This window comes from Lissotriton vulgaris, chromosome 12 (genome assembly GCF_964263255.1).
Source record: "Lissotriton vulgaris chromosome 12, aLisVul1.2, whole genome shotgun sequence".
Lineage (NCBI taxonomy): Eukaryota > Metazoa > Chordata > Amphibia > Caudata > Salamandridae > Lissotriton > Lissotriton vulgaris.
This window is the reverse complement of record NC_141700.1, coordinates 554,132,450-554,148,131: the sequence shown is the minus strand read 5'-3', so window position 1 is coordinate 554,148,131 and position 15,682 is coordinate 554,132,450. Positions and strand designations below refer to the sequence as shown.

The window sequence follows — 15,682 nt, the reverse complement described above, 5'->3', positions numbered from 1 at the left end:
CGTAGTAGGGGACACAATTGAGCATAAAAATTTATATTACCTCATTCCCTCCTTGTCCCCTACGGACCCTTCATGATATATCAATCTTCATTAATCCATCTATTTGTTCATATAACATCATTTGCTCTTCCTTTTTCTGACGGGAATTTGAACTTGAACTTGAATGGGGAATACATGATGTGGCGCACAAGCCGCATATCGCCGGCCCACATTGTAGACATAGGCAACAACTGAATACTATGAGAAGGGCTATTCCTAGGAAGGATAGGACTTTCCTTCCCCAGGTGGATAACACGCTCCAGAACCAACCGGACCAAGTCCAGGTGCCTGGATTCTGGTGTATCTGACTAGCAATTTTGTGAAGACGGGTAATGGCTTTATATACTGAAGGTGCGTTTTGTGGAATGAAAATACAGCAACTCGATCCGATGACTCTACAAGCTCCGCCCCTATCGGCCAAGATGACGTCAAGAACAAGACGATTTTGAAGGACAACAAGTCTCATAGCAGACTGTTCCTCTGTTAAGTTGCCTAGGGCGGAAGTAGTTTCATTCACTACTGCTTCAAGGGTTCTGGTCAATCTACGTATCAGTTTACTATTCAAGACAGTACCTAAGTAGGGAAAGAAACCTTTATTGAAATCTGTATATTGCTCCCATGCTGTTTCAGTATAGTCTACAATCGGGAGATCTCTCTTGTGTCTAGTATGTACTAGGTGGGAGTTCCTATGATAGTCAGGTGGGGCTAGAAAAACAGGTGGCAGAAAGAATGCAATGTAACAAGTGCCATCCCAATCTAGAGGTAAACGTATGTATGCTGTATGGCCACAAACAAAATAGGAATGACGGGAAGCTTTGAATGTAGACTTGCCTTTATCACTAAATTCGACTACAGTAGTACATTCGCTATGACCTAGGTGTACTGAACCATTCTTTCTGACACATAATTCACCTTTAACTTTTAATACTGACATAGAAGGTAAGTCTGGCTTGGTTTCGGACTCGACATTCAGAATCATGAGGTTAAGTGTAAAGTTACCTAATCCATATACTTCGTTTTCTAGATCGGTCCCTGTCCTTTTGGGAAGACCCTCCTTGTCAGGGAAACATACTTTGTGCAGAACAGTGTTCAGATTTCCCCATACCCAATTGCCTTGGTAAACTACGGAATCAGAATCTAAGGAATTTATTAAACTAAACCATGCACCACAGGAACCATTGTGTGTGAACGGGTACGGAAAGAGGGGCAGAACTCCCTTGTATTTCTGATAGGGGGGGAGTCGGCCACATATCCAACAATTGGTAGCATTGCTGGTCTGATGGGAATGGTGTAACATACTAATGAATGTATTGTTGCGCAGCGCAAGTCTGTATGACAATTCATGCGGGGGCAGTTCACTGAAAGTGTGCTCGACAGTGACATTTGAAGAAGAATGTGTACGCTTGAATATAGGGTAGTATAAGTTTAACAGTATACTTGCAGTAATAATCATAAAGCTCAGAAAAAACATAATCAATAATGTCACTATACAGTGACTGCGGAGAGTTTTACAATATTCATGTTTCTTGAGCTGTTTCTGTCTATCTCTCTCTCTGTCGGGGTCTAACGGGTACATGTCAGAATCAGGTTTAACCGATTCACCTAGGGGAGGACTTAAACAATTAAACTGTCTGACTTGCTAGACCTTAGTTTGGATTTATACTCCTCGGACGGAGTTTTCTCTATCAGGGGAAGTTTAGAGTCACTGAAATCTGGGCAGTCCTTAGAGGGGGAGGGCTGAGAGTCTGTAACTGGAAGCAGTCCATGAAATATCTTGACGTGGCTGGAGTGGAGCCACCCTTTGCGGCCCTCGACCTTGATTGCAGTCCTCGTGGTTAGCAGGACAAGTTTCGGCTCCTGCCAACGGGGCTCCAGCGGACTCCTCCGATCAAAGTTCCTGACGAGAACAAGGTCCCCGGGAATGATCCCATGTGGCTTTACATCGGTGTTGTCGGGAAAGGCTGCAGCAACCTGTGAACGACATGATTGTAGTGCAGACATCAAGGAGGCAAGGTAATCTGTCAGCATATTACAGTCAACATCTGTGATTTTTCTAGGCAGAGGCGTCCCCCACATATTCGGTGGCCTGCCAAAGACCACCTCATACGGGGATAGCCCTGTTCTCGAGTGCGCTACCATCCTCATGTAGAAGAGGGCAACGGGTAATGCAACTATCCAGTCTACGTCCTTTTCTTTACAAATCTTGGCGAGACGAATTTTCAGAGTCTGATTGTGACGTTCCACGAGACCTGCTGCCTCGGGATGTCGGACACAGTGAAACTTCCATTGATAGCCGAGCAGGAGTGATACCTGTTTCATTAACTCGGACGAGAATGGCTGTCCATTATCTGAGTACACGACACGGGGCAAACCGTACCGTGGGAAAAATTCACGTACCAGCTGCTTGGCAGTGGTCGGAGCAGTGTAATCTGGGACTGGATATGCTTCTGTCCAACGGGAAAGTGCACAGACAACTACGAGGACATATTTAAATCCTCGACAACGTTCCATCTGGATATAATCCATCTGGAGGACTTCAAAAGGGTGATCGGGAGGATGAAATCCACCTTGCTCTACGGGAATGCCTTTACCTGGGTTGAACTGACAACAGATCATGCAAGTACGCACTTTCTGTTTTGCTGCTGCTCGTAAATGTTTATTGAACCAGAGATTTTGAATGCTGTCCAACATGGCTTTTTCTCCTAGGTGTGCAGGACTATGTGCTGTGTTAATGATAACTTGAACCATAGAGTCGGGGAGAAACCATGTGGCTTTTCCCTTCGTCATCCATCCCTGTTCTGTCTGGATCCCTCCTAGTTCAGTCCATTTCCTGATTTCGTCTGGTGTAGCATGTGTCTGTATGTCAATTACATCTAGGGCGGGATCCTTAACTGTCATGCAATGAGTTGGCGTCGGGACTATTGTCTTTGTCAAGTCAGGTGTGTGAGTCTGTGCTGTAAGCTTGGCTGTTCGGTCTGCCAGGTCGTTGCCCTGGGAAATGTTGTCAGTGACTTTAATATGTGCTTTACACTTCATGATGGCTATTGCTGTAGGCAAATGTATTGCTTCTAACAGAGCTTGAATGAGGGGACCGTGCTGGATCTTGGCACCGTGTGAAGTTAAAAAACCTCGTTCTTGCCAGAGGACTCCGAAGTCGTGTACAACTCCGAATGCATAACGGGAATCTGTGTATATGTTAACTTTCTTATTCTTGGCTAGAATACAGGCTTGGGTCAGAGCAATGAGCTCTGCCGCTTGGGCTGACAGGGTGTCAATACGATGTGTTTCTATGACATCAGTTTCTGTTGTTACTGCATATGCAGCCACTAACTCTCCTATACTTGTTCTCATACATGAACCATCCACATAAAGTGTCAGGTCTGGATCTGGTAATGCGGTATCTGTCAAGTCTTGTCTGGGTTTCGTCGTAATGGTAACAACTTCAACACAATCATGTGCCAAAGGGTCTGTCATATTTAATGGCAAAAGTGTAGCTGGATTCAATGTGTTACAGCGTCCGATTTCTATGTGTGGCTGAAACAATGTCAATTCATATCCTGTCAGTCGTGCTATAGTCAAATGTTGAGTTTGTGTTCGGTTTAAAAGAACTTCCACGGAATGTGGAACTTGTACTGTCAATTGGTGTCCTAACACTATAGAATCACTTTGTCTGATTGCTAGAGCTGTTGCTGCTACTGATTTCAAGCACGCAGGCAAAGCCTGGGCTACTGGATATAATGTACTAGAAAAATAGGCACACGGTTTGTGTGAACCTGCTTGGTCTTGAGTGAGGACCGACAATGCAGTACCTTCACGTTCTGTGACAAAAAGTGTAAAAGGTTTGCTGTAACATGGTGTCGCTAAAACAGGTGCTTGACATAAAGCTTTCTTTAATTCGTCAAAAGCCTGTGTATGTTCCTGAGTCCAAGGGAGGACAGTCGATGACGCTGCCTCCTGTGTTGTCAACTGTATAAGTGGCTTGGCTAGAAATGCATACTGAGGGATCCATTGTCTGCAATAAGAAGTGAGGCCTATAAAGGCCCGTACCTCCTTTTGTGTTCTGGGCTGTGACATATTTACAATTAACTGGATACGGTCGGGTGTTAGCTGTCTCCCCCATTTGGACAGCAAGTGCCCAAGGTATACCACTTGCTGAACACAGAATTGTAACTTCGAAGGGGACACCTTGTGTCCCTTATCAGCCAGGAAATGTAAGACTGTCAGTGATGCATGTTCACATTCGTGTTCACTTCGAGCGGTGATCAACAGATCATCGACGTACTGGAGTAGGGCAGTGTTGTCAGGCATGTGGATACTGTCAAGTTGTCTTTTCAATGCTTGGCTATAGATGCTGGGGCTTTCTGTGAATCCTTGAGGTGCGCGTGCAAATTTGAAGCTTCGACCATTTAAACAGAATCCGAAAAGGTATTGGCTATCCGGATCAATGGGGACACTAAAGAAGGCGTTCTTCAGATCAATTACAGTAAAGAACGTGGCTTCAGAATCAATTGCAGTCAATAAAGACGATATGTCTGGGACCACAGGATACTGTGGTACAATACATTTATTCAATTCGCGTAAATCGATAACTAATCGATAAACTGGAGGTGCACTCGGATCAGTGCGTTTAAGAATCGGAATGATAGGGGAATTACAGATATTGGAGTCGGTCTCTACAACCACTCCTTGGGCAATGAGCTCGTCAATGATTTTCAGTAAAGCCACTACAGCATCTGGGGGTAACTTGTATTGTCGAATTCGGGGTAAAACAACTCCTGGCTTGAGTGTAACTCGATATGGTGTAATGTGCATATAACCTACATCAGTTGGGCCTTGTGCCCATAACTGTGCAGGAACATTCTGTAACCTGGGATCAATATCTCTCAACACATAGTGACCTTTAAAGTCACGTAAAAATAATCTAACTCCTTCCGGAGAACAACATATGACTGCTCCTAGAGCCTTCAGTGTCTTGATACCTAACAAGTTTTCTGGACATGATTTCGTAAGCAATAAGTCTGTAGTTCGTGATAACGGACCAACTGCTAGAGGAACTGGTTTCGATACTTCATTAACAATAGGTTTTCCTGAAAAACCAAGGGAAACATTCTGTGAGCCTGAGAGGGGTGCCCCTGGAACCTCGTCGTGACTTATCGTTGTTCTGCTTGCCCCTGTATCAATCAAAAACTTTCTATCTTTCCCTAATACCTGACTATGTACATAAGGACCCTCTTGATCTACAGGAATCTCAATGAGAGGCAAGCCAACTTCCCTCTCTAGGCTGTTTCATGTGTATCGCTGATACTCGGGATAGTCAGTTTGTGCATACTGGTACATCTGCTGAGTTGCATGTTGTGTTGAGGCAATTGGCTGTTGCTGGGGTACCGCTACGGTCTGTACTGTCTGTTGTGGAGCATGCATAGGCTGTACATTCTGTGGTACGTGTTGCTGGACCTGATCCTGTCTAGGAGGACGCGGTCTCTCCTTAGTTTTACCTGTTGCTATATTGTATTTTAAAACAGTGCATTCATTTATATAATGACCTGGCTGTTTGCAGTAGTTGCATGTCCCTTTAACGGGAACTGCTGAATTATTGGACTGTGTCATGCCCTTTTTCTGACTGTCAGCTGGAACTGACTGAGCAACTAACATTTTCATTTTCGTGTCTTTCATGCGTCTTTGTTCGTGATCATGTTCTTCCCTAATTCTGTTCTGGTGGTACTGTAACATTTGTAACATCTGGGAAGGCGTGTTTGCTTGCCATGTGCTCTCGACTTTTAATACACGATTCTTAACTTGAGGCAAGGAATTCTCAACTAGTTTCGTTACAAAAAGATGTGGGTATGACTCGCTACTTGGTTTCAGGCCACTATTAATAATAAAACATTTCTCAAATCTAGAATAAAAATCACTAGTGTGTTCATCGGGTTTCTGTTTGCAGGCTGAGATTGCACCCCAGTCTTCCTTTTTAGTTGACAATAATCTTGGCAAAACCTGTACTAACAATCCTGGTAATGCTTTAGTTTTGTCCCCAAGCCCTAGACCTGGGGTTCGAGTCGTTTCTTCATTCTCTAATGCAGCCCAATCAATCTTTTGCTCTCCCACCTCCCAGTCTTTTTCTTTGAGTTTCTCGTAAATACCGGCAGGCAGTAATACTTTCAATATTTTCATAATGTCGGGATAGGTATAGTCTCCCATAAGTAACATGTCTTTTATTTCTCGGTGAAAACCCGCTGGATCTTTATCATGACTAGGTACTATTTTCTTCATTTCCAATAATTCCATTTTAGATAACGGTGTGTATACGAATACATGTCTAAGGGTGTCATCGGCATTCTGGACTGGATGTACTTCTCGTAAGGGATTCTGTCTGTCGAAGTAAAACATTTTCCTTTCCGGGGGTGGGGCTGAAACAAACTGTGGATTCAAGAAAGCACTATATCTGTGTCGCTGTTCTAGAATTACTTTAATTAGATCGGTACCTAGACCTCTCCATTTATTCATGAGTAGTTCTATTAGTACATCAGATAAGGGACCTGGATCAGAACGTTGGCATTTATACAACAAAAGAAGGTGTTGTATCATGTACATACCAGCCAGTCGCTGTTCGTCTGGGGACAGATTCAAAAAGGTTCGCGCTACTGTATCATCATTATACATACTAGAATTGTCAGCCCATTGCACTGCTGACCTGGCTAATTCTTGTTCTCCCATAGAATTGAGTACATGGTACCCCATCCGATGTTGAAGTACTTTATCGGTAGCCTGAAATAGATGTTCAGGCGTTTTCGGATTTGACATAGCAGAGTGAAAAAGTCGCTTGCTTTCTGGGCGTAACGTTTTATCAAAGGATCTACCCTTACCTACATAGGCTATCGTGTCTTGACTTATTAGCTGCGATGTTTCTACTGTTTTCTCTGATTCATCCTCCTCCTGGGAGGAGGCTAGATCGTCTGATTCGAGTGGCTCATCTGTTTCTCGACGAGCATGTATATCTATGATTTCTTTACGGATCTTTCTAACCATAGTATGTATACTTTTCTCTCTATCATGTTTACCCTCAGCCATGTTCTGACTCCATCTGTTCAATCTATCCATCTCACTTTGTGGAAATCCTGCCTGATCTTGTTCTCTTATCAAACAATTAACCAAAAATCGCATAATTAAACCTTTGTTCTCAACTTTCTGACGTGACATGGCGTCACCAACACTCTCGGGTCCTTCTCCTGTTCTAATAAAGTGATACATTTTGTCTAGATGTTCTGGCATTTCTGGTAACATTATCAGATAATCTGTAACTCGTCTTAAGCGTAAGGACGCTAACAACATGGGTCCTGACGTACCAGGCACAGTGTCGTATCTACAATCTGTAAGCTGTTGTCTGAGCTGTTCTGCTGTGGCACCTTTAGGTGTCCGCGCCATTGCGAAATCTCTCATTGTCACTCGATGTAACTGCGGCGGGGTTCGAAAACCTCCTGATGCGCCTCCTGAGCCGGAGGCTTGACCATAACCTGGCTGCGTTGGGACCTGAACTAGGCCAATCCCAAAAGGATTAAGCGTATTTATAGGGGGTGCAGGATTCGGGACAGGAGGGACCTGCTGTTGCGGACCCGGGGGCTGCTGATTATGGGGTACAGGTACATGTGGGACGGGTACATGGGCAGGTGCATGAGTATAAGCTGGAGCTGCATCATCCAAATAGGAAGAAAGAAAAATCTCTGCTGCGGTCTTGTGACGCAATTTAGTCGGAACCAATGGAGGGGGCAGATTCTTTGGTACTTCTGGGGTCGCCTTGGGCAGGCCCTCGGCCCGAACTGGATACATGCCATTATTAAGCGTACTTAGTTGTCGGTCTACTTGTTCTGTTCGAACTCGTATACCTTCCTTGACTAATTCGTTTTCTCGAGTCTTTTCTGAATCTTCTCTATGTTTCTCTGCTTTTCTGAATTCTTTTTCTGTACGTCTATGTGATTCTTTACGCCATAATTCTATGGCGTCTTTCTGAGACTGTCGGGCTTTCTTTTTCAATAATGCTTCCTCTACTCTCATGATGCACTCGGCATCCCATGTTCCTGAAACAGGCCATCTATATTTCTCTTCTAAGTGTTTGGTATAATCGACCCACAAGTCTTAAGTACAGTATGGCATCTAAGCCATGCTTGTGGTACATAAAGTGCCCTGGAGTGTCCCTAGGTGGAACAGGCACTGCTTCTTCTAGAATCCCCTTTCTAGTTCCTATCTGTCGTAACTTACTGAACAGCGGCATTTTTGAACCTTGATACTTGATACTTACTCGAACTCGAACACCATAAATACAATATACACAGTAATGCAGATCAAACAATCACTCATACCACGACATTAAAACACATTTAAACATTTCGAACAGAAAACCACATATTAACTAGTAACATTTACTTGATGTACTGTTAAACAGCACAGATACACTGCTAAACAGTGCAGACCGGGTCTGTGTACCCAAACCCGTCTCGACCGGGGCAAACTAATGCACCCGTCTAGATGCGTCCCCAGCAACGGTACTCACCGGGAAGCACGGAACAGAAGGCCTCGGAAAACTCGACACTGAGCTGGACCCTGGACCGGACTCGACTCGACTCGTGACGTAGGTACTTCGGAACTTCGGAACTGGTGGGCCTCAAGACACCTCGGACCTTGCACTCTCGGCTGGACTCGGGTCGGGATCCTCCGCACTCCTCACCGCCTCGTCTGGGTGTCGATCGCAGTCTCAGTCACCTCCGTTGGCCTGAGGGAGATACAGGAAATCCTGCGGATGCGCATGAGTGTCCGTCCGGCTGCGGCAGGGGACTAGGCCTGCAACGCACCGCCGGCGCGTAAGGTGGGGGAGGGTCCCATCTGGGGTGCCAATTTATGTGGTAAATAAAATTACCTGGTACTTAATTTCTATGTGGTAAAGTTCAATAAAATAGCTCAATCAAAATAAGAGACACAGAGTCCGTGGCATCTGAGTTTTGTTTTATTCCATAAAATGGAATTGGTTCGAACCAGGTAGCATGATCCATCACCACAAGGGTTCAGGAAGGGAATCATGGACATGTACAATGATTTATTAACAGTACACAGTATATATAGTATCATTACAGTGGTGATGGGTTCAGAAGGCGTAACAGCTGAAAGAAACAAGATAAGAAACATGTGCGTAACAATATGTAATCAGAAGGCGTGCACAAGGGTGTACACGGAGGTGGGTGCCAGAAACGTCACATAGAAGAAAAAACATTTCAGCATTTCAGTCATAGAAGTGACGCAAGTGGGTGGATCCCTAGAAGAATCCTGCAGTGTCAGCAGAAATATATGGCAGAGATGCGCGCGCAGCAGCATGACGTGTGACTGACGTGGAACTGGAGGGTGAAGGGGACTTGACATTTAGCGCTAGGATTAGAGACAGAAGTCTGGTGGGCCAGATCGACTTGTTCCTAAATCATATCTGGTATTTTGTGTTTGGAGAACTGTATTATCTAGAAGGAAAGGTCTCTCGGGCAGAGGCTATTCTATACTGACTGCTAATGCGTGCATATGTGTCTACGTGTAATGCGAGGGGCCATGGGCCTACCATGGTAACAGGAGCTATGAATTATTTACATGGAGACAGAAAGGCCGGGCCCTTTACTCTGCAGCTGGGGGAATGTTTACCTAAACTACTGGACAAGAATGTATTTTCGAGGAGCGGAGCAGATAACTTGAAGGCTGAATACAGTTTTGGCAGGCAGTCAGGCAGAGCCGGGCACCACTTGCCACGCAGGGAGTAAATCAAAGTTCAGGAATGCAGATGCAGGTCCAGGCTGCAGTTTTCAGAGGCAGAAGTCAGGAAAAGGCTCGATGGCAGAAATCAGGGCCTTCGCCAGAGCCATGAAAACATGAAAGTGCACCATGTAAAGACTGTGGCACGGCATACTTAGGAACTGAATTATTGATCCATTCATGGCGGATCTGAAAGAGGACATGTTAACGTTGGACGCAAATGTATTTGCGTCTTCATAGCGGGTTGTGGAGGGAACTTACATGCACTTTAAGCACGTACATGGAGCCGTTGGGGTACGTAGTAGGGGACACAATTGAGCATAAAAATTTATATTACCTCACTTCTGTCGCAATCTCTGGCATTTACCGGGTCAATAGTATTCTTTACATTTACTTTGCACGCACGAGTTGCTGGTTGTTTCTTAAGGGTGTTAGTCCACAGTCAAGGGTGTATGTGGCCATGAGGAAGATCATTCCGATTGAAACGCGTCGCCAATAAAACTTCTTTTGAATCCAATCCTGGAATGCAAGTTTGGCTCTTTTACTTTAGGACACTTAGCATCTAGTATTTTGAAACGTGTCCCGCACCCACTACTCACACCAGTCCCGTGAGGTAGAAGAGACTGGGTTTCTGTGAAACCTATTTTTTTTTCTTTTTCCACCAAATGTTTCCAATGTGCACCTTGTGTTGGGCCAGGGTCAGGTGTAGGTTGCATGCTTGTTTTTAAATTGTGGTGCCCTCGACTCATAAGTATACTAAGTTTAAATGAGAAGACATCTATGGTAAGCGTGCATGTCATATAAAATTCCTGACATTACTTTCATTACCTTAAGCACAACGAGGGCAGAATCATGGTGGACCTTCGAGTAAGGAACAGCCAGAAAAGGAAGAGACTGAGAAAGTTGAACCGGGGTACCCCTCCAGGTTGAAGTTATTGCTCACCACTGCGCTTCGTAGATCCTACAGTCGAGGTACTGAATATCTAGACAGCAGATGGGTAAAGATGATTGGCGTTGTTAATCGAGTACTGGAACTTCAGGACACGGTATGTGAATTTAAATTACAATACAAGCATAGCTAAAGTTATATTAAACTGTGAAGGGAAATGATTTGTATAACTAATGATCTTAATTGATCAAACACTGGTGAGATGTTTACTCTACTAATTACAAGCTAATAGCTTATAGCCTGACCAGAGAGACCATGGTGAAGGGAGCTGTGTCTTGTGGTCTTAAGTATTAATCCTCACTCATCTTCGCTTCTTCCAAACTCCATAAGTTCACCTCTAGCACAAATGCTCAGTCATCCACACATGCCTCTAATGAACTCATTGTATAAAAAAAACTTGATATCAATTGATCTCTAAAACATCAAGTACATTCAAAACAATCACCTTTCACATACCGAAAAAACTGCCAGACCTATTTCTGACACACACACACCTACACACCCACACACGCACACACACACACCACACACACACACCCTCTTGAAGAGCCTTCATCACATAAACTGGAATCAGACTACAGAAAATCAAACTATTTCCCAGCAAATGTTCTCCAACCAACCCACCCTTGTACCCAAATCACCAAATCAACCTACAAATTGCATCCAAGCACCCATGAAATAGTATTATTTAAAACATGCCTGTGGTCTCATGGCCAATAGCTGCCTGCCCATTTTTCAACATGGTAAGTTGTCCATAATACCAAATCCCTCATTCATTAAATTTGTGATATTACCAAATTCATATGTCTGGCTGTTCTGAAGCCATGAACCTGTCAAACTACCCACTCAGTCACTCATCTACTTACCCACCTACATGGCAGATAACTAATTAATTATAAGCCCACGTGTGAATTCTTCCATTAGCCATCAATGTTTTATAACATCTTATAATTGTATTGGGCATACCCTGTCCATTTGGAGAAAATGAAGCAAAAAAAACATCACTGATCATCCAATATGCTGCCTGTCAAGCTAGACATACTACTTTACCATATCCTTCACACCCAGCAACCTTCCTCTTCACCAACCACTTCCATAAATCCATGGATCTGTAAATAAATTATGTCACACATTCATTATGATATCTCTCTCATCTTCCTACTGATGAACTTATTCCAGAAAAAGCCTGATTTCATGTACCACCTCTGCATACCTCCTCAAACATCAAACATTCCAACACATACCATGTGTTTGTAGAGCGCATGTTCACACATTGGCATCTTGTCACTGAATAAAATATTTTTATTGTTATCTTAACCAATGGTACTCATTTTACCTACCTTGTAAAGATGAAAGGCTGAGTGGACCTGGAGGGATTTGAATCCAGATCAAGAGGTCAAACAGATTCTTCAAGTGTATTCCTTAGACCACTAAGCCACCAGACCCACCATAAAAAGGAATGGCCGATAGGCTATTTGAGTCAGGCAATCGATTAAGAGAATAATGGCAGACAATACTCTCCGATGGAAAGACTTGTGGTCCAGTGGCCAAATGATGACTTTGGAATCCAGAAACCATACATGAAATTTGACATTGGCACTTTTCAAAAATAGATTTGCATCATGATCAAACATTTGTATTCCGCTATACAGCCATAAAAGCAAAGCACACAAAAACCACACAATGTATAAAATACATAAAATCATTAAATGCTAATGCAGTAAAGTAAGGGGAAAACTATGCAATTCATTTAATTGCAATACAATGTGCATAGCCCGTGCAATAGTTCTTGTGGGTAGATAATAGCCTACTACACCGATAGCAACCCGCAACCAGTAACTGTTGTAAGTCCAGTCAGAACACCGGTACAATCTTACATATCTAAACATACATATCTAAAAGAGGCAGTCCCTAGAAGTAGTCCTTTTTTGCCTATGCCTTCACATATGCAACAACAAATGAGAGACAGCGAACACAATAGATTGTCTAACATCGTTACTGATGATCCTAATTACAGCTCTAAAGTCCATTATTCCCAAATTACAACATAACGGAAGCATCCACATCCTTCGGTACCCCTGATATGTTAAACAGAAGATTACAGCATGCTCATTGGTTTCAACCCCCAGGGACAGAAAGGACAATATCCACCTGTCTCCTTGTGGGGATGCTGCCATTTTGATGTGACAGAACAGAGGGGCAGTGTCCCTAGCTGAAATATCATATAAAGTGACTTGATTTGGGGAGAATCTATTGCATCGAAGAAACTTCTATGCTGTAATTGTCTTTGAATTGAAGAAAATAAGCTGAAAGGGTACCTACTCTAGAGTGCCGTAAATTTGAATCATCAATATGCTGCCAGTATAGAACCTTTAACATTGCTTTCTGTACCCCAGTCGTTTGCTTGAGGGTAGACCACAAGTTCCAACATCTAATCTGGAACAGGCGATCCTCTACAAACTTAAGCCAAAGGATCTTAGATGCCCCCAGGCAGCTCCAAAACATCCTCCAGGCTCATTGGTAATACAATTGTTTGGGAGTTGCCCACTACTCAGTCCCATTTTATCAACAATAGATCTGAGACCAAGATTGAGCCATAAAAGAATCCAAATCCAAATCCAAAAATTCTTTATTTCGGCCATTTAAGACCATAAAAGATTCATTAAAACATTTAAAACACATCAAACATACAATAAAAACAAGGCAGGGTGCATTTCACAACTAGTTCAGTTCCCTGAAGGATCAGGACTTGAGGAGGCAATTAACTCAATTTCATTACAGTTCGTAACACTTTTTACAGAAGATCAGTCTTTTAGCATTTTTCCCCTTATCTGCCACATGGCCATTAAAAATTTGGCAACTGCAAAGACTATGTGGTGCAGGGTACTTGTCTCCAGAATTCTGTATGAGTGTAGATAGTTTCTAATGCCCAAATTCCTACACAATGGCACTAGCCAGTATTTCCTCGGTCTAATGTAGGCAGGGCAAAAAACAACACATGTGTTTCGTCCTCCTCATTCTTGCTGCACCCAGGGCAGATTTTATCGTCCCGCGCTGTCCATTTGCAAGTGAAAGTTTTGAGGGGCAGGGTGCCTAGCCTCCATTGAATGAACAGTTTCCTTGCCAAAATAGGGAATATAATGTCCATAAAACCTTCAAAGTAGAAAGAATTTTTGGTGTCCAGAAATTGTTCAGTTAGGGTGCCGACTTTGGATGCACACACAAGGGAGATTAAACTTTTCTCCTTGAATATTTCAGCGAGCCTTTTTGCGTGGCACCTTTTGACAACCTCTTTCAGGAACCTCCCACAACCCAGGAAGTCCCAAGCGATAGAATTCTCTTTTGATGTAGGCCAACCACGGGATTTTGTCACGATGGTTAAGGTTCATAACGTGCTTAAGGTCTTCCCTATAGTGGGCAAGTTCACCAGTGGACCAGAGCCTGTGCCAAACCCTCAGCGGTTTTAATGCCAATTCATCCCCTATTGATGGGAGCCCCAGATCTAATCTCAGAGGTAGCAAGGGTGTACCTTGGGGGAGAACCAAAAGGCGTCTGAGGAAGTTATTTCTACCCTGACAAGTTCTGTCCCGGCTTTATCACCCCACAACTCACCACCATAGGATGCGGTTGCTTTGGTTTGGGTTTTATACATCTCCAGGGCTGGACTAATGGGTTTAAAGGTTGATGTATTCACGACCTTCAGAATTGCCCCAGACATTTGGGCCAACTTCAGACGGGATCTAGCTATCTGAGGACCCCATGATAAGTTCTTGTGTAAATACTGGAACGTTCTGACCCTTTCCAGCCTTGCAGAACCCAGTGTTGGGTTGGGCCTTGTTGTAAAGGAGGGGTTGAATATCATGAATTTGGTTTTCTCTGTATTGATCTCCAGGCCATGCGTCCTACAGAAATCCCCAAACCCATCTAGTATCCGTTGAATACCCATCGGGGATTTGGAAAGCAGGAGGGTGTCATCGGCAAACATAATAGCCGGAATCCTCCTGCCTGCCAACAAGGGAGCATCATTGCCCCTGACATTGTCAAGATGGAATATGACACTGTTAACAAAGAGGCAGAACAGGGTCGGCGCAAGAACGCAACCCTGTCTTACCCCTCTGAGAACTGGAAACCTAGAGGACAGCGCTCCATCCCCCCCACACCTAACCTGGGCAAAATTGCCTTTGTGGAGCCTAATTATAACCTGTAGCAGTTGTGGAGAAACGCCCAACTCCTTAAGAACCTCCCATAATTTCTTACGGGGAACCAAATCAAATGCGGACCTCAGGTCCACGAACACCATGTACAGACTCCCCCCCCTCAATCCTCACTGTTTTCCAGTAGAGAAGGACGAGGCGGAAAATCTGGTCCATGGTGGACGTGTTTTTCCTGAAGCCCGCCTGGAGGGGACTAAGGATCGCATTGTCCTCCATCCAGTCAAGGAGGTGGTCCAGGAGAAGGAGGGAAAAAAGTTTTTGGGGTACATCTATAAGGCTGATCGGCCTGTAGTTGGCTGGGAGCAGAGAAGAGCCCTTTTTAAATATTGGTACTATCTCTGCCCCCAGCCAAGTACAGGGGATCTCCATCCCTCCCAAGATAGAATTAAAAAGGATTAGAAAGTACGGGCCCCAGATCTCTGGATGGTATCTAAACAAGTCTCCGGGGAGTCTGTCAAGTCCTGGGGCCTTCCCCAACGCCAGTCTCTCTATGGCGTTTACTACCTCACTCAATGTAAATTCTAGTTTATCTGCGGAATCAGATGTAGTATCAAGGGCCACCTCGTTAGCAAATTCAGGAGTGTCTTGGTACAATTTGCTAAAGTGGGATTCCCATACGGAGGCTGCAATGTTTGGCTCCACTGCTGATTTTGGTTCACATGTACCAGTGTTGACCAGAGACCAGAATTTTCTAGAATGC

At 44.0% G+C, this 15,682-nt stretch overlaps 1 protein-coding gene across 1 annotated transcript in view; it reads left to right on the top strand.

Annotated features, from left to right (window-relative positions):
* LOC147677724 (perilipin-1-like) overlaps nucleotides 1-15,682 on the top strand; it is a 562,211-nt gene that overhangs the window by 231,308 nt on the left and 315,221 nt on the right. Inside the window, exon 5 of the mRNA XM_086946494.1 lies at nucleotides 10,654-10,865. Within this exon, the coding sequence (XP_086802620.1) occupies nucleotides 10,654-10,865 (212 nt within the window). The remainder of the gene's footprint in view (nucleotides 1-10,653; nucleotides 10,866-15,682) is intronic.